At 41.4% G+C, this 20,478-nt stretch overlaps 1 protein-coding gene across 2 annotated transcripts in view; it reads right to left on the bottom strand.

Moving 5' to 3' along the window:
• LARGE1 (LARGE xylosyl- and glucuronyltransferase 1) overlaps positions 1-20,478 on the bottom strand; it is a 307,843-nt gene that overhangs the window by 254,399 nt on the left and 32,966 nt on the right. The window contains exons 1-2 of one of the 2 annotated variants that reach the window (XM_056845911.1): positions 17,248-17,268; positions 1,677-1,978 (exon numbers count right to left, since the gene is read on the bottom strand). In XM_056845911.1, the coding sequence (XP_056701889.1) occupies positions 1,677-1,880 (204 nt within the window). In that variant the 5' untranslated portion in view covers positions 1,881-1,978; positions 17,248-17,268. Of the gene's footprint in view, positions 1-1,676; positions 1,979-17,247; positions 17,269-20,478 lie in introns of those variants that run through there. The other variant, XM_056845910.1, reaches the window with a different exon arrangement.

Here is a 20,478-nt window from a genome sequence, read left to right as displayed (position 1 = left end):
TGTATTTATTTATTTCAGGACATTTTTATGCTGCCTCAAAACCTGTTTGGCGCGGGGGGTGGGGGGGCTTGCAAAATATATATATAAAAAAATTAAGTGACATTAATTAAAATTCAGCATTAAAAACCCAGCCCAGCATAAAAAATATAGACAACGAGTCACTGACAGCTTCAAATAACAGTTCCCAGACTAAAACAGTGTTAAAAGAGCAACTCCTTAGTTAAAAGCCTGAGTGAATAGAAACATTTTGGCCTAGTGCCTAAAAGAAATAAACGTAGGTAGCCAAGCAAGCCTCAAGGGGGATGGTCTTCTATAGCTGAGGTGCCACTACTGAAAAAGCCCTGTCTCTGGCTGTGATCCACCTCCCCTCTGAAAGTGGGGACATAGAAAGCAGGGTTTGTGAGACAGATCTTAACTGGCGGGCTGGACAATACGGGAGGAGATGGTCCTTCAGGTCCCCTGGCATCAAGCCATTTAGGGTTTCAAAGGCAAGAGCGAGAACTCTGAATTGTGCAAACTAGTTCACATATTTTATTGGCTTCCACAACAGCCCTATAAAAAGTAGATGGTCTCATTTTGCAACTGAAGCCCTGAGGATGAGGGCTGAATGGGGTGCCCAAGGCACAGCATACTTTGTAAATGTTTAGGTAATGAGTAGTTCAGCTTCAAAAATCTTCTCATTAGACCTCACAGTGCTGTAGGCAACATAAAGGATATGACCAGGTTTGGACACTGTCCTTAAACACCATCATCTTCCTACACTAACTGCAACTTCTTTTGACCCACTTTGTAAAACGTCATATTTTCCTTAATAACACATTCATTTCCTAGCTGTACTTAAAGGCCTTCTCATCTCTTTTTACACAACTATTATGGATTCTGTACAGCTTCCAACTTTCCTAATACAAACTGTATATCACCTAACACATTGCATTATCCAGTAACCATGGTCTGCTTTGCAAGCAGAAAGTCCATGGTACTTCTTCCATCCATAAAAGAAGATCTTATGTACCAGGAGTTGGCAAAAAATAAATAAAAAGTTTGCTACACAGCAAAAGCTGAGTGTTACCAAAAGGCAACTTGCCAAAGATCCCAGTAACATCTCCAGTCTTTAACATGCCCTCACTGTGGCTGCCCCTAACTACCTGCCATTCCTTCTGCATCTGACTTGCATCCACAAACATTGACTTGCATCTACAAATATGTGTCGTGGTTAAGAGAAGTAGTTTGGAGCAGTGGAGCCTGATCTGCAGAACCGGGTTTGATTCCCCACTCCTCCACATGAGAGGCAGAGGCTAATCTGGTAAACTGGATTTGCTTCCCCACTCCTACACACGAAGCCAGCTGGGTGACCTTGGGCAAGTCATGCTCTCTCAGCCTCACCTACCTCACAGGGTGTCTGTTGTGGGGAGGGGAAGGGATGGTGACTGTAAGCTGGTTTGATTCTGCCTTTAGTGGAAGAGAAAGTCAGCATATAAAAACCAACTCTTCTTTTTCTTCTTCATGTTCACACTCTCTTTTGCTGTGGCTATTAGCAGTGCCCTCAAAGTAGCTGACACTGTCCCAAACAACAGGTTGCTTACATCTGGCACGTTGTGGGCATAGGGAAGGAAGACCACCCAGGACCAAACACACTTCCAGAAGAGTGGCTTCGGATGGGAAAATAATCTACCTACCTCACACTTCTCCACTGCCGGCTGTTGTCCACACTCGGAGCTGTTTCCCGCCACGATGCCAGCCCGCAGGCTCTCGCTGTCGCCAGTCCCCTCCTCCATAGAGTAAGTTTTTGAGTGGTTGCCGCGACGATGGGACAAGCTCCGGCTCTGCACCAGACTAAGCTGTTTGCGAAGCGCCCGGTTTTCCTCTTCCACTTCCCGCATGCGTACTTCCAGGCTCTCTCTTTCTCGTTGACTTGTGGCTGTGTAACGAGGGCTGTGGGGCTGAGATTCAATTGGAGACAGTGACACTGGCTTCCCATCTGCAAGGGGGAATGGGACAACAACAGATATTTATTAGTTCAGCTTAGCATTTATGCTCCAGATAAGCAAAGATAAACTTTTCCTCCAATAGCTTCCAAAACACGCTCATGTTTTTGTCCCGTTTTATACCAAGGTGACAGGAAGAAAGTAGACTCCTTTGAAATGTGGTGTTGGAGGAGAGTTACGGATACCGTGGATTGCCAAAAAAACAAATCAGTGGGTTATAGATCAAATCAAGCCTGAACTGACCCTAGAAGCTAAAATGACTAAACTGAGGCTATCATATTTTGGTCACGTCATGAGACGACAAGAGTCACTGGAAAAGACGGTCATGCTAGGAAAAGTGGAGGGGGGGGGGCAGCAGGAAAAGAGGAAGACCCAACAAGAGATGGATGGACTCAATAAAGGAAGCCACAGCCCTCAATTTGCAAGACCTGAGCAAGGCTGTCAAAGATAAGATATTTTGGAGGACTTTGATTCAAAGGGTCGCCATGAGTAGGAAGTGACTTGATGGCACTTAACACACACACATACCAAGGTAATGCACAAAGAATGCAAACTATGGTTTCTTAGGGGTGTGGTCACCTGCTACAGTGCTGGCTCCATGTTCCAGCCCTCTGGCAAAATAAAGTCAGAGAAATCATGTGGAAGATCTGTGTGGGAAGAATCACACCAACATCAGAGAATATATGACGGAGAGATGAAGGATCTTTCCACCCATCTACTCTTTCCACATCGTTTCTCACTGGAGTGGTGTTTCATGAAGTAGCAGGGAACAGCAGGCACACAATTCCTGTGACATGACTCAGTCAAGAGTGGTACTTTCATTTAGGCCAGCAACTATTCTGCCAATATAAATCAGCTGTGTGAAGAACGTATATGACTTTCTTTGGAAGTGACGCTTCATGAAAACAACCATTTCCATCTTACTCCTGCATGGCAGATTTCTTTCGTTTTTAAAATCCTGCCTTTAATCCAAGAAGTTGTTCTTTATTTTCCATTTTGTCCTCATAACAACCTTGTGAGGCAGGTTAAGCTGAGAGGAAATGATGGCTCACCTGGGGGTTGCAAAATATAACTGCATGTAATTGCCTGGCTTGAAATTGATTATTTAGGCCAAATGCCCTCCTTTTGCAAACTCATCATCTTCATCCCTCCTATACAGATTCTAAGCAGTATCTGTAGTGTTAAATATTATGAAAACTTGCATCTGGAGAAATGTTCTACTGCTCTTTTAGTTCTCTGTATTCTGAAATTAAAGACGCTGAGAATAAAGAAGGGACAGGATCTCTTTCTGATAGCTGCCTATTATGTTCCGAATACACACATTGTACCATGAATAATGGCAGGGATGGATGCTTATGCTCACACACATTGCATTTTACCTGTATCCTGCCATAGGGGAATTAATACCATGGAGGGGGGGGGAAGCAATGTGAAAAATAGCCTAGAGAAGTTTTGCTTTCAGACTCCACTGACGTTGCAGAAAAGGAGAAATAAAATGTACCATTGAACTATGATTACAATATTTGATACCAGTTAAGTAAGAAGCGGCTGTAGGAGTGAGATGCTTTTTTCCAGCCTTTCAAATTTCAGAATGGAGGCAGCTAAGGTAGCAGGGAAAAGCTCCCCCAGGTGTGCACTTTCTGACATATAAAACCCTCACGAGGATAGGAGCTCAGAGTATGTAGGATGCATGAACATGAGGAGGTGCAAAACTTGCAAAATGCTGGTATTTGGCCTAACTATTTAGTTTCATGCCAAGGTCTATAAGATAAGAGGTTATTGCTTGCAATGACTTCAGAGACATTTAATCATAATCCAATACAAATAGGTACTTATTCAAACACTGTTCTTGCTATAGATGCATTATCAAGGAAGGAGGGAATCTGTTACAAAACTGCACGAAATAGATAAGCATAGACATATTCTGTTCCCAATACTCCTCCGATCATGATGCTAAAGGTTTCAGGATCCACACGATTTGTATCACACGATTCTCACAATCGATATAGCAAGCGAGGGACCAATTATCGTTGCTTAAAAACAGACTCATAAGCAACTAGCCTAGATATGTAATTAGATGAAATGTGCCCAGAGGAAGAGAATTCCATTGCCTGTTCCAGGTGTGTTATTGCCCATGAGGGTTTAGACAGAAGAATCCAGTCTGTTCACAAAGGAGAACTATGTCCAAACAGAGCAATATAATCAGTGCAAACGTTTCAGAGGGGAATATAAAGCATATCTCTTCTGTAATTAAAAAAAAAAGTCTGTACTAAAACTGAAAACCAAATGAGAACTTGGAACCTTGGAATTTCTGCTTTGCAGAAACTGTCTTCATGACAGATCCAGGAAGACCACAATTTAGGATAGGGGAAAAGGCAGACATTTGATTTTTAAACCACATTTTTGTCTCTCACGCCCCAAAAATTGAAACAGGAGAACATTCAGAGCAGCTCATACTCATGATATACTTCATGCGAAGATTTCCCTGGGTTAAAATGTATTGTTCTAGTGCTCAAGTTTTTGAAAGGGAAAACCACCATGAAACATGGTTTCCGCACAGTTATGCCATAAGGATTATGAATGACCTTGTGCAACACTCAGTTTAAGATCTTTTAAAGCAGGGTGTCTGATGCATACAGACACCCATTAAAGTTTTTTTTCTCCCTTATGTGAATAAAAGTCTTAAAGGGAAACCATCAGACATATGGCTAAAGTACCGTAGCTCCTCTGTTCTCAAAGCATGAGGAGGGCCTTCATTATGTGAACAGCTGCTATGAGAAGAAAAAGGAAGTGAATAAAATCACCTTTTGCCATGAAAATTCTGAATGTGTATCTATGTGACAAACTGGAATTAGGATGGTCAGGAGATTCCCAGATTGCAATGCAATGAAATCTGCTCCAGAGCATGTGTGTAGTACACTGTGTACTACACAGGCCTAGGCAGTTTCTCCAAAGAACTCGCTTCGTGAACCTTAAGGCACAAGGCGAGACACAGTGGTTTTAGTCCTTTTCTTTGACAGGGATCATTTTGGCCACAAGCAATGAAAAACAATAAAGAGATCCAGTGTGACATATCCGGTTTTTCTTTGATCCCACTCAGAGATAATTTCTGAGGAAATTATTTTTATTTATTTTTAAAAAAATTATTTGCACTCCCCAAACAGAAATAAATAAAAAATATATAATAACAATGGTGGCAAGTCTACAGATAAGCATCTATAAAAGGTTTACAAACATCTAATATCACCCATGGGTTGAGATAAGGGGAAATGTTCAGTTTGTGAGTACAGACTCATCGTTTCAGATTTTGTTGGCTGCCAATCCCATCACCTACTGATTCCTGGCTCCAAAGCTGTTCATATGAATGTCAGTAGCTCAAAGGAGGCTGCTTTTTACTAACCATTTGATCCTCTAATGCCCGTGTCTCCATGCAACGATCACAGGCTTGCTAAGACTCTCATTACCCGTGCCCACTGAAAGTTTTTATATCCCCAAATGCTACAATAAGTTTATAAATCGCTCCAAAGTAAAACAGCTGGAATTAGAGAATGCAGCTTGATGAGCTGTTTTGACAGCAGCCGATAGGGCTGTTGAATGAAGCTGAGCAATTTTCTCCAGATGCCTGCGCTGTAAACAAGACAATCCTCTCTCTCTGAGAGATGTAAACTTCTGGAAATGCTTGCAAATGTAAAGGAAGAAGGAAGAGTAAGAACCCAGTTTAATTCCTTTGCCCTGAAAACTGGTGCCTTAGTGGAAGATCCACCTATGCAAGCTCAGGTCTTCTGAAGTTGTCTCAATCAAAACTTAAAGCACTGGCAGCCATGATGATACGCCAGATAGTATGAAGGTCCTTTTCTGCCAAACTGGATTAAAACCAGCACATTATTTCAGCGTGCATCACACCAGCTAACCAATGAGTATGTCTGGCTGCCCCAATGTCATGCCCCACTTCAACAAAGCAATTAAGGAAGCTCTCTAGTTGGAAAAAACAATAATAAAGAAATGTACACAAGATCTATGGAAGACTATTATTTATATATTGCCATAGATAGGTGCAGTGGAGTAAATGGCCCCTGCCCGATAAAATGTGAGACAAGGAAGACAAAGGGAAAGGAACAATGTGACGGTAAGGATGACATTTAAAGCTTGACTTGTTAGATTGGCACTTTTGATATAAACTCGTCTAGTTCCCATTTCGCCAGGCTTCCCAACTAACACATTGCTCCCTCCTATGATTCTGATATTTGATGGTACATGTCATTGGCACACTTATTGTTGAAACACTGGGAAACCATTACACACACACTCAAACAAAGCTACGGGATTATAAAATACTGATCCATTGACAGTAATATCCAAACTGGCTTTTGACTATAAAGGGACTAGGATTTCAACTATTAGCTGCACAAACCAATTAACAAGTTTGAACATGCTGTTCTCTAGCATTAAAACTGGCTTTAAGTAATCCATGCTTAATTAGTTTATAGATCATCCCATGTGTCCCATATTCATAACCCTCAAACTCTGTTCTCCAAAATTCCACACACCTCGCAACACACACACACACACAAAGGCTGCCATTTCTCATGTTAGACAGGAGGTTCAGATAACTGATCTGTGTGGCAGGCTGTGAACAGAAAATACTTACGGTATTTTACGTGGCAATTAAGCACAATGTGGATATTAATGTTGAATCCAAGGTGAGCCAGGGCATCTTCATCTCCATATACAGAGGCAGCAAACCTCTGAATGTCAGTGCTAGAAGGCAGCATCAGAAGGCCTTGGCCGCTAAGCCTTGTTTGTTGACCCTCCATGGCAACTGGTTGCCTGATGTAGTAACCAAGATGCTAAACTAGATAGACCACTGGTCTGATCCAGCAGGGCTCGTCTTATGTTCTTAATCAGTATAGACCTGGGTGGATTGCATTTCCACTAAGAGAGGACCCTAATGCCGCATGTTGGATCTGTGCATTAACTGTTCCTCTAATGACAATGTCCCTCCACTCATTATTCCAATCCAAGCTCAAGAAAAGCTGCAGCTTTAGTCTATTTATGTTTCAGTGTTTGTTTTTTGGAAAGTATTAGATAGGTTGTGTTTCTCTTCGAATGGGTTGTTTAGATGAATATTCCCCAGCCACTGGACCTTGCATACATGCCCATAACCGCATTCAAGGATGCCCAAATGCTCTCCTACTGAACAGAAAGTTGGTGATGGAGGCAGTGAATGGGATGTGGAAGGTAGTGTGAGTCATTTGGTTATACAAAGAGGCACAGAATACTATGCATGGTGAATCTTCTATTAGGCATGTTACTCTTTGTCCTTCCACACTCCAAATATTCTTTTTGTGGTTTACTGAACAAGCTGCAGCCAATACTGGTAGACTACATTGGCAACACTAGCTCTCCCTCCTTTAAGTGAGATTTTTGAGGGAGGGGTTTGAGAACTAACTATTCTTTCAGGTCAGAAATCTGATACCATACCTACTACAAATCTATAACAAAACAAATAGGAAGTCATAAACCTCTTATGAAAATCCCTCCTATTTTAAAGTTAGGTCCCAATCTTCCTGTAGATAAGCTTTTGCAAGCTAGGACGCGTAAGGCCTGATGCTGCACATAAAATAGTTAATATTGCAATTTAGGATGATCTTGAATCTCTCATTCCTGCTGCCTCCACTTGAAAATCCCTGCTGCATTTCAACTTTTCTTTTGTTGAGCCTAACCCATGATTCTTATTTTCATGCCATTTTCTGTTTCATTATATAATTTTTTTAACTGAAAAAATGTATGCATTTTCAGTTTTGTGAGTTGATAAAACAATCTTTTATACACAGACACAAATAACATAAATTATGCATAATGCCTGTGCGGTTACTATGTCTGCAGGCAGTCAATTCCACAATTTAATTACTCATTGCATTAAGAAGTGTTTCCTTTTGCCTGTCCTGAATTTATTGCCCATCAACTTCATTGGGTGCCCCTGTGTTCCATGAAGAATAACATCTCGCTCTCCGCTTTCTCCACCCAATGCATATTTTTAATAAATCTCCGTCATATCCCACCTATGAGGAAACTGGACTGCCTTCTTCTGAACTTTTTCCAGCTCCGTTTTTTGAGATATGGTGACCAGAACTGAACACAATATTTCAAATGAGGCTGCACCATAGATCTATCAAGGGCGTTACAATATTGATAATTTCATGCTTTATACAATGCTTACACCCTACAAATTACAATAACCCAGGCTCTGCCCCAAAAACCTCCCACCGGTGGCCAAGAAAAACCTGGCAACCCTATTGGTGGGGGGAGCACAAGGTTTCCAGAAACTTTCTGCCAAGAATTCCATGAAATTAATGCTTTTGCAACTAAGTTAAACTTTAAACCGAAGATGGTATCAACAACAACAACAACAACAACAAAAGGAACAACTGCAAACAATTACAATTCCCATTATTTGCAGTCTGCTGGAAACATCAGGTGTGTGATACAACATTAGGTACTCAACAGAATAGAGGGATACCAACATGAACATCAGATGAAATGCAGAGGTGTTAAAACAGATATACTTAACGGAATCCACATCTTTGCCTGGAAACAGGCAAGTGGTAGAAACAATGAAACAATTATTTGGAATCTTAAATATAGTTCCAGAAAATGACTGATTGGATTGGCTAGAGAGACCTATGTTCCTCTCAAAATACAAATTCTTTCTGAAATACTATGATTAATTTCAAGACTGAACAGTTTTTGGAACTCCTCATTTGCTTAACAGAAGTTAGATCCAACTGCTGAAACCAAGGAGAAGTAACTAGATGCCCTATTATTTTCTTACTTCCAAGCAGCCACTACCTTTTCCCTGTTCTGACTCCACTTTATTTTGTAACCTTCTTTTCATGACCTGGGAAATGCACAACTCCAGTGAAAAGAAAACTCTTTAAAAGAAACATTCTCTCCTTTAAAAGAAACATTCCCCCACCTTTTTTTTTTTTTTGCCAAATGGAAATAACATTTTATCAAAGTAAGCACTGAGTGAAAAATAAGATTTTATCACGGGCTTGGCTTGACAAAGATAACGTGTTATCAAGAGGGGAGGCTTGGCAGAGATAACGCATTATCAATATCAGGAGCGAAGCTTGGGGAAAATAGTGTGTTAATACCTATTAGGTTCTAAATCAACCGTCTGTGCTCTTGATGAATTGTTATTTTCTCAAAGCTCTTCTACTACACACACAAAAAAGCTGTGTTTTTTTTCCAGCACACTATACCTCCAATGACACTTTGTGGAATGGGAATTGGGGGGAGGTAAGAAGGAAATACCCTTTTCAGGTAAAATTAGAATTATCCCTGTCACGTTGTAACTACCTAAGTGACACGGAGTAGGTCAAACTGGCTGGCTGAAATACAGACTTGCAGTGTAAGCCACCCCTATAATTATTCATACCTTTTACAGCAGGGGGCTGAAACCTATGGCTCTAGAACCATATGTGGCTCAGAACAGAACCAAATGGGATACGGAGTGGTATAGTATAGATTGTCAGATCTCAGAAGCTAAGCAGGGTTGGTACTTGGATGTGAGACCACCGAGGAAGGCTTTAAGAGGAAGGCAATGGCAAACCACCTCTGCTTAATCAGTCACCTTGAAAGCCCTATTGGACTGCCATAAATTGGCTGCTACTGGACAGTACTTTACATACACACAGTACCAAATATGGTTCTCTTAAAAAGAAAATAATTTTTATGGTGTATTGGAGGGTTTGGTGGGATGCTAGAATAACCAGTAAGTGACAGGAATGGAATTCAAAAGTTTACTTGGGACTAAAGGGCTTCTTAGGTATTCTTTGCACATGGGAAATGAAGGAAGTGAACTGGAACCAATAATCCAAGTGTGACCCGCACACAGATCTATGCCAATGCTAAACCAATTGTGCTGTGTGCTCAACTGTTTATTTATTATAGTGATACCTTGTGTGTGCTACTTCATAGTAAAAGACTTGCAACAACTAGTGTTTTGACTGCAGAAACTTCATGGATTTCAATCAGTATGTTAATTACCAAGAAGGTTAAGTTGTATATTACAAACGAGCTTTCTTAAATGGCTCTTTGTTGAGCTCTTGGTCCAAATTTTGATATAGTTTGGCTCTTTAAGTGTAAAAGGTTGAAGGCCCATGTTTTAAAGTGTGCACAGTGCTTTACAGAAATTATTTACTGTAGATATTTACCTTGGGAGGCCATGGTTCAGGTAGTGTCCCAAGCTTAGAGTTTGCATGCAAGAGATCCCAGGTTCAGCCTCTGGTATTTCCACCCAAAAAGATCTTGGATAGCAGATAGGGAAGGATGGCTCTCTGACTGTACTAGGAGAGTAATTGTCAGTAAGAATAGACATAACTGAGCTAGAAAGACTAATGGCTTGACTCGGCAATTCATTAAATTAACAGAGATGGAGCTTTGAGGCCATAAATGGTTTGCCCAAGACACCTGTAGGGTTTTTATACCTGAGCAGAAATTGGAGTCCATATATATCATCCAAAAACCAACACTTGCCCCTCTTCACATACTTTAGCAATCCTTAAATTGGGAAGAAGGGGAATGTCTGGCAGCCAGGAACATATAAGCCATATTCCCTTGGACCCTTCACTGAATGACTTTACAGGCAGTATTAGAATTGTTAATAACCATATAGTCCAAGGCACCCTGAGTCTGGAAACATGACATTTTTACATCTGTCGATTGCAGCTCAGGACATGAAATCTACAATATATGTATGGTGTATCGATGCCATGAATTTCGTGGTGAATGTGTTCAGCTGTCGAACGCCCCATCTGTTCAGTTCCCAATGAACAACTTTAATGGCTGCCAACTGCCTCCCAAACTTCCTACAGAGAGAATCCCTGCCTTGCAGGAACATGGCAGGATGTTTGAAGGGAGGGATCAAAAGCCAACTCTCTACTGAAATGAACGGAGATTGTCAGTCTGTTTTGCATATGACCATCCAAATGTCTCCTTGCCTTCTAGGCCCTTGGAAAAGAAGAGGAAGCTTAAGGTAGGGAGAACAGAAGCAATTGGTGTCTTTTCCCATCCACCCCCACAGTCAATTTAGGAGTGGATCACTCCTACTCTCTCCAGCCCATTCTGTCAGTTTCAGGTGGAGATGAAATAAGCCTCTGCGTTTTTCTCTCTCTCCACCCACAGCCTACAAAATGGGCAGACCGTTAGGGTTGCAGAACAGGAGCGATCTGCTTCTGTTCTCTGCTGCCCAGGTTGACAGCAATCTGCTGAGAAAGGATTTGTTTCTTCCCTCTACCCCAAAATTGAGAACTTGAGGGGAGGAGAAACCTGATTTTCCCACCTACACACCCACCACCCCATCGTAGAGCTTGGGCTGCAGAGAACAGAAGCAGATTGGGGGGAGGGGGGTCTTGTCCAATTCTCAGTCCAAACTCTCCATTGTCAGAGGAGCGTGGATTGCTTATTTTCCCACCCCAGATTCTGAATAAACAAAAAGTTCAAAGTAAGGGTTTGGTTGCCAAAAATACAGAGGGGGGGGGTTTACTGAAAATCAGGCTGTCATGTGGGGATGAAGGATTTCTAGAGCTAAACTTACACATCTCCAGATTGGCAAGTCACTTTTACATGTTACACAGTAATGTAAATGCAGCACAATACCCCCCACACAGACTTTGATTGTATGTATTTTCAGACCACTTTCCCAAGACTATCCCATGCTAAAAAAGTTACACCTCTAAAATATACATGGATAAGCTTGCGCATTCAGCAGAGTTCGTAACCAAGAACGGCCACGTGCATCAGAGGTCATGCAATTTTGTTGCAAAATGGTGAAGAGTATAGATTGTGTTGGGAAAGGAAGTAGTTCAACATTCCTCCTACTCCAGTTTTCTGACTGAAAATGCCCCACTGCCTGAGGTTGCTTTAAGTCCTGGCAGGGGGGAAATGCAGCTACATATATTGTGTCTTCTTCCAGTTTCTCCTCCCATCGAGGCTTAAAGCAGCCTGGGGTGACTGTATTCACTAGGGGAAACAGTACTGAGGGGAGATCAACTCCCCCTTTCCCAGCTCATCAATCTATACTTGGGATCACCATGTTTTTTCACAGCTGAATGGGAGATCCATTCATAGATCTCCTAGCATCACACACAGTTTGACAGGGAGTGTTTAATCTTGGACCAGTGCTTCACATTCCTTTCGTTTCCCGCTATGAAGCCACACAGAAAGCTTTAATGGTACTCCCAAAGGCCTTCTTTCCTCTAGAAGTTGTGGAAACCCCTCATTGCTGTCTTTAATGACAGACTGAAAAACAAGACAGATTTTTGTTGTCAGGACAGTGGAAAGGTAAGAGGAAATGTTCCACAATTAAAAAAAAAAAAACACACACACACTCAAGGACAATACTGCACTGAAATATGTTAAATTTACACTGGCAAAGTAAAAATATCAATGGATGAAAAAGGCCAACTCAGCACCCAGATGTGGCTAATTCAGATTCTCCTGCTGATGAATAGCCTCAGCTGCTCATCAACAGAAGACTCCAGCTGCTAATTATTGAGTTAAACTTTTGAGCAGTATTTTCCTATGTAAAGGACTCTTTTCCCTGCGGCAGCAACTCTGGAGGCTAGAATTTATGTTCTGATTGTGCAGCATGTTCGTATTTGGGGACAAGGTTGACAGGGTGTACTTTTGTGTTTTCCTGCCAGCGGTTCTCCCCCCCCCCCTTAAGCCAATCATTCAGTAAACACAATACTGTGTGTATGCACATGTACACATGCAAGTGTGTGCGGACACCGAAATCTTCTTGCACGTAAAGGTAAGGGTTATAACATATAATTTGTTGGCATACATTCCTGCAGAACAATTCCACCACTACCCTCGTAATTGTTAGAAAAAATATTTTAAGCTCCACAATATTCTAAAATGTTTGCAAATACAAAGTAATACATCTAAAAATGTATCTGGCCTCCATCATTGCGACAATGATAATATACACTTAAGGCTCTTTAGCATTTGTCGTTCGTAATGGATCAAGGAGATGCTTGCTAATTTTTCTAAATTGTAATTTCTCTAAATAGCCACATCTTATCAAGAGAGTGGTAAGATTTGTTACACAACAAGTGATTAAAATGTGGAATTCACTACCAGAGGATATAGTGATGGTTTTAAAAGGGGATTAGACAGATACACAGAGGATAAATCTATCAGTCGCTACTAGCCATGGTGACTAAAGGGAACCTCCATGATCAGAGCCAGTAAACCTCTGAATAGCATGGTCAGGAAGCAACATCAGGGAAAGGCCTCAGCCACTATGCTTTGCCGTGGCCTCCAGAGTAACTGGTTGGTCGTTGTGTGAGACAGGTTGCTGGACAGTTCGACCACTGGTCTGATCCAGCAGGGATCTTATGTTCTTAAGATGTAGAATGGTTCTAGCACTGAAAGGTACCTGTTTGGCAGTCCTACACGATATCCCTTCTTCCATTTTATCCTCACAACAACCCTATGAGGTAGGTTAAGGTTGAAAGGGTCACTCAGTGATAGGGTTGCCAACCTCCAGGTACTAGCTGGAGATCTCCTTCTATTACAACTGATCTCCAGCCGATAGAGATCAGTTCCCCTGGAGAAAATGGCCGCTTTGGCAATTGAACTCTATGGCACTGAAGTCCCGCCCTCCTCAGGCTCCGCCCCAAAAATTTCCCACTGGTGGCAAAGAAGGACCTGGCAATCCTACTCAGTGAGTTCCATGATATGTACAGATTTGAACCTAACTTTCCCCAGGGCTCTAACCAGTACAGCTGTGATCTTGCATTGGGTGAACCTGCTAGTGAGAAACTGGTATCTTAAGCTCTTCATTTGATTGGTGGCTTCATGCAAGAAAGAAAGAAGCACATTTATATCTGAAGAAAATAATAACATCTATCTGAAGAAGATAATTCGAAACGTCCTGCTAGCAGCTGTAGTATATATTATACGTAAAGCTTCCAGCTTTTTAAATTTGTGGCTGATGCCATTCAGTTCCTCTTTTGTAACTTTCTCATTTACATTTTCTTGCAAGTAGCTATTGGATTTTCTTGTTCCTGATGCATATATTTCTTCTATGCGATTGTATATGTTTTCCAAAATAGATTTGTCATACATTTTTTCACTGTTAGTGGGTAGTTATTCCCCACTCCCTTTAGTGCTGCTGCACTTTTCTGTAGACTCATTAGAAAAGCCACAATACTGGCTATGGCAAGAAATGTGTGTGATGGTAGGGGGCATGGCTCATGATAAGCAGGATGGTAGGGGGCATGGCTCAGTGGCAGAACACTAACTTTGCAAGCAGAACTTCCTAGATCCGATCCCTAGCAGTTCCAGATAGTGAAAGGATTTTCAGGCAAGTGATGCTGGACAACAACTGAGACCCTGGAGTGATGATGCTATACAGAAAAGACAATATTGACCTAGATGGACCAATAGTCTTACTTGGTATAAGGCTGTTTCATAGATTCAGAAGTAACCTCTGTCAATGGAAGTGTGACTAGGGATGTGCATTCAGTTGAAACCAAACTGAAAATATACCCCCCAAAAAAACCATATCGGCATTTTGGGGGTATATTTGGCGTCCCAAATATATCTGGGAATTTTTGAGGATAACAACAACAAAAAGTTCCAAAAAATCTTGGAAATATTTGGGATTAACCAGGAAGATTGGGAGCCAGTGTTTGCAGGCTCCCGGAACTATTTTTCTTTTTCATGTTTTTCTTTGTTTCTGTGTCTCCTGGCTGATGGCAAAATCATAGGCATAATGTGTGTGCTCCCCCCCTCCCCCAATATGTAATGTATAAGACTGCTTTGGAGCATCCAGGCCAGGCCAGATTGACCAGGTTCTTGCACAGGGGACCTTTACTTTTACCTTAAAAGCCATACACCAACTTCCAGACTTTAGTACAACTGCGAGGTATAAATCCTGCTCTGCCATCCTCGGTATAAAAAGGACTGAACTCGTTTTGTGCAGCACTTGCCTCAACGTCAAGGTGTATGAATACTGGATATTTTAACACACCAATTCATCTCTATTTTGGCTATCAAGCAACAGAAGCTTCAGTTTATAGGCTAACATCTGGAAGCCAACATATGGTAGTACTTCTCTTGCATTAAAGGAGACAGTAAAGTGGAGAGGTAACCAACATGAAGCAGAAACAGCTTTGATGCATTCATCTCAAGTCTCCTGAACTGTTTGATTTGGTCTGATCACTGCAGAAGTATCTAAATTTAGTGGATGCTGAGATGTATATTATAATTAAATTGCAACTGAAAGCAAGAGAAGACGAATGGAGAATCTTGAATTTTACTTTATTTACTTCATTTATACCCCATTTTTTTTCCAAATGGAGATCCTCTAAAGTGGCTTACATTATTCTCTGCCCCTCCATTTTATCTTCACAACAACCCTGTGAGGTAGATGGATGACTGGCCAAAGGACACCTAGGAAGTTTCCATGGCAGAGCTGGTACCCCCAGTCTAATACTCTGACCATTACACCACACTGGCCTTTTAAGAACAGGATTATTACCAGCCAAGGCAACAATTATGGGGAAGAACTAAACTGCATAACATACCGTATACATCTGCATACTTATGACTAATACCAATATTATGTTTGTGTGTATTATGTGGCCTGTATATATCATGTATACTGAGAGAACTTGCTTATTTCTAATTTGGCACAATTTTAATCTTCAATTTTAATTTTTTTTTTTTATAATTTGTTCTGGTTTTTGCTAGGATATTGGTAGGAAGTCAAAGCCTATCCAAAACCTCTGGAGCTATTATTTAGACACTGCTTTAGCTCTTTCTGAAGCCATTTATGCATGGCTGTTTCCTCACACTCACCGCACCCACTACTTCGGAGCTTTGCTTTGATTATGCTTGCATTTTCCAACCATCAGAGGTTGCCTCGCTTTCCCTGTGTGTTTCCGCACTTTTGCCCGCATTTTCTGGATTCATGTTTAGCCAGCATCCAGAAAACGCACAGGGCATCCAGGGAAAACGGACAGAAATGCATGGGGAGAGTGAGGCAACATCTGATGGCTGGAAAATGCAAGCATAATCAAACCAAAGCCCCAAAGTAGGCAGCAGGGTGACCGTGAGGAAACAGCCATGCATTAATTGCCTTAGAGTTCAGGAAGGTCCTCATGCTTCTATTCTGCAGAATGGGCAAAACAATAATGTTCAGGAGGGCTTTTTTAAAAAAGAGTAGAACTGTAAAATGGTGCGAGAGAGCACATTTATAATGGAATAAGATTGTATTCCGCTGTAATGATTGTGCATTGTCTTGTACCCTTTGATCCACTTTCTATATTGCTCATTGTATACCTTGGCCTTAGTTTATTGTTTACATTGTTCTCTAATTCTGTAATCCTAGTCCTATTGCATTGTTCATTGGTTGTCCAATGCTGTCTGATTGCACTAAGTCTCAGCAAGAAAGGCAGACTGTAAAGTAAATAGAATAAATAAATGCAGCCACTGCTCTTGCACTTTTAGCACATGCAGCGGAGAAGAACTGCACACGTCACCATTTCAGATCTCCACACATGGATTTGCAAGTCAAAATAGAGTCAACTTAGTTACAACTGTATGCAAGTAGAATCTCACCAGGGGAGGAGCGCTGATTTAAAGAAGAGACCCTAATTTGCACAACTGCACGCATGTAGACTAGACCCAGGTTTTCAAATCACTGCATGGAAGTTAGGAGTGAGCAACAGTCACAGAAATCTGCCCCCCCCCACCACACCGTGAACACGTGAAGTCCCCTAGGAACTTCTGAGATTCTGTAGCTTTGCAGTCATGAGCACTAGACATGTGCTTCAAAATATGCACACAAACTAAAGTTAAATTCTAGAGGCAAATCACTGTCATTTGGTCTTCATCACTAACTACATTAATGCTCTGAAGAGAACTCTGAGGCATACAGATCTGACCATAGGCAAGATCAATGTGCCACTGTTTTGGAGACATATTGCCAGCAAGTAAGTAGGAGTGTGAATTATTTTTTTCATTTGTTATTCTACTACCGTAGCATCCAAACCAGGTCACAAAAATAATGCTGGGATTTCTCATGTAACAAAACGTCTCACATTTTATATACTCGACAAGCTTAATGCAAATAGTCATATTTGGATACTTAAGATCCACCTGTGTTATTCCAGTGACAGTATAGTCTTCTATGGGCTATTAATAGATTCCTAATGCTTAGAGCTTTCTATTCTGTCCTTACCTTCCCAGGATTTTTCATTCACTGCACCTGTTATTAAAGCCACTTCAGTTCTACAGAACAGACAGAGGAAAATTCAAAATAACTGCATATTCAGAATGCATGATGGCTGATCTTTGTTATGACATTCATCTTCACTTTTGAGGGAGACAAGCAACTCACAAATGAGTTCCCTTTTTCCCTATCAAGGAGAAAAAAAATGCCATGACAGATCTCCGTCTAGCAGATGCAGTAATGGCCTCAGAACAAGCAAGCGAAAATCATTTTGCTGCTGCGATGCCACATTGGGCTTGTTTGCTGTATAAAAGGTTGTTAAGTTTTTTTAAGAGAAGAAAAGCCAATATCAGAACATGTGCTGTTCCAATGAAATTCAGATTGATCGCATGAATGTCACAAACTTTATCACTAGGCAATTTCTCACCAAAGTCTTGGACAAGGCAAAAGTAAATATGGCTTTTAATAAGGGGGGGAAGAGGTTGGATATCACCCCCCCCCAATTTGATCTCTTGTGCTTCTGAACTGTGGGCTGGAATAATAGCATCATTCTCGAAAGCATATTGGAACAATAAAAAAGTAAATATTTACTCAAAGAAAACAGAATTCTCATAATAATGGGTTACATCCAGTGAACATTCTTCTGATAGATGAGGGCAATCTCCTCTGATTTCCCACCTCACTGCAGCCCAAGCAACCTTCATGGGTCTTTCTGTGAGAGTTCCCAACTTTCAGGAATGGATTTTGAGGAGAAAGGCAAGGCAAGAGAGCCAGTGTGGTATAGTGGTAAAGAGCGGAGACCTGGGTTTGATTTCCCCACTCCTCCACATGAAGCCAGCTGGGTGACCTTGGGCCAGTCACAGTTCTCTCAGAACTCTCTCAGCCTCACCTATCTCACAAGGTGCCTGTTGTGGGGAGAGGAAGAAATTCTGATTGTAAACTGTTTTAAGACTCCTTAAGGTAGAGAAAAGAGGGGTATAACAACCTACTCTTCTTCTTCTTCAAGGAAAAGTCTGCCTCCACCAGTGGAAAATCCACAGCATCCAACCCAAGTTAAAAACACATGTAAAAGGTTCAGCATTACAGGTCCATTTATTCTTCAAGTTTCTAACAAACAGGATTCATCTTTCCACAAAAAGAAGTGACAACATTTACCTCCATAGCATGGGCAAAGTACATTACTTTTATTAACAAAGCAGCTGGCCTGTTCATTTAAGACACATGCAAAAAAGTAACATGACAGATGTGGCATACTTAAATACACACTAAGGAATTTGCTGATATTTATTCAGAATTATCATGTCCCTCTTAAATAAGTTCAGAGAGGAATTTTAAAAGAAAGCAGGAACTTACAATAAAGAATAAAAATATAGGTGATATTACATATGCAGCAGGGTAAAAGGTAAAGGTCCCCTGTGCTAGCACCGGGTCATTCCTGACCCATGGGGTGACGTCACATCCCAACGTTTCTTAGGCAGACTTTGTTTACGAGGTGGTTTGCCAGTGCCTTCCCCAGTCATCTTCCCTTTACCCCCAGCAAGCTGGGTACTCATTTGACCGACCTCGGAAGGATGGGAGGCTGAGTCAACTTTGAGCCAGCTACCTGAAACCAACTTCCGTCTGGATCGAACTCAGGTCGTGAGCAGAGCTTGGACTGCAGTACTGCAGCTTACCACTCTGCACCACAGGGCTCCTATGCAGCAGGGAGGTAGCTTAATTCTTTGATTTCCGTTGAACACCACTTATTCATCCACCTGGCTGCATCTGCAAATATTGAACTGTAAGTGTAGGGGCCAATGCGTCCATTCTCAACATTAGTGATGAATTACTGCAGTCAAAATGCATGCAAGCTGTTGACCTCATTCCTATTACTACACAAGGAAAGAGAGCACATTCTGTGCCGAAGTTTATTCCTGTTGAAGCAGGTGACAAAACAAATTCCATGGAATCAGCTACAACTCTGAAGTCTTTTACATGCGTAGAACATTATATTCTAAATCATTCTCATGCAGCACCATAAATATAACACAACACTGTGCAGTGGTGGGTCAGCATGTCGCCAGCTCCCCGGTGCCGCATCAGACACCAATTTGCTTCTTGCGCAGCAAACAAAAGAGAAATAATCTTATTCACACAGTTCTCACTGATTATACAGAAACATGGCAAGCAAAGGAATCGCAGCTAAAGCCCTGCCAAAATATTGGCCTTTATCCACACATACTCTACCTGTACAAGAGCATTCAGTACAATTAATATTTCTCCCCATTTCTATGATTCTTTAAAAAAGTAGGGGAAGTAGTATATGAATATTTTAACGGGGAGAATGCACCACAAGATTTTGAATATATAAATATATATAAAGCTAAAAGTATCAGAAGAGGAGGGGAAGCACTATAAATTTGACACAAGAAGCCCCAGCTTCCCAGGACACAACTGTGTATGTTGCACTGGAGAGAGCAGACACAAACTTCCTTTCTAATTCCAATGACATTGATGCTTCTACAAGGCCAACCTATACAAAACATGGCCATTTTCTGTTCTCCTACTTTTCTCCTGTGTTTTGGATTTCTACATTTGGATAACCGAATATAAGTTCCTCAGTCAGTCTGACACAGAAAAAAAAGGCAGGTTGTAAGGGAAGAAGTCAAAAGCTCTGCTCACGACCTGTGTTCGATCCCAACGGAAGTCAGTTTCAGGTAGCTGGCTCAAGGTTGACTCAGTCTTCCATTCTTCCGAGGTCTGTAAAATGAGTACCTAGCTTGCTGGGGGTAAAGGGAAGATGACTGGGGAAGGCACTGGCAAACCACCCCATAAACAAAGTCTGCCTTGGAAACGTTGGGATGTGACATCACCCCATGGGTCAGGAATGACCCAGTGCTTGCACAGGGGACCTTTACCTTTTTTTAAAGGGAAGATCCTTTAAATCCAGCTAGAATTTCCTATGCTGATTATTTCAGCTTTAAAACATGACAGCAAAAGACAAATCTGTGCAAGCTGTCCCAACTTTCTATTTAGTATAGTTAAAGCTGTTTTTAAAAAACAGGGGGAAAGGTCTGCACCATCAACAAGAACTTCCAAAGCATCCGGACAGAAGTTCACGAGAAACACTAATTCTTTAAAGAAACACTAATTCTTTAGACCTAGACACCTGATCCGGTTCTAAGAGTTCTTATTTTTTACTAACAAATCTTTCTGCTTGCTTGACTCCTTCCTTCATCTGTTCAGAAGTCAAACAATCAA

Source organism: Euleptes europaea, chromosome 3 (assembly GCF_029931775.1).
Source record: "Euleptes europaea isolate rEulEur1 chromosome 3, rEulEur1.hap1, whole genome shotgun sequence".
In the NCBI taxonomy this organism is placed as follows: Eukaryota; Metazoa; Chordata; class Lepidosauria; order Squamata; family Sphaerodactylidae; genus Euleptes; species Euleptes europaea.
This window is presented reverse-complemented; position numbering and strand designations above follow the sequence as displayed.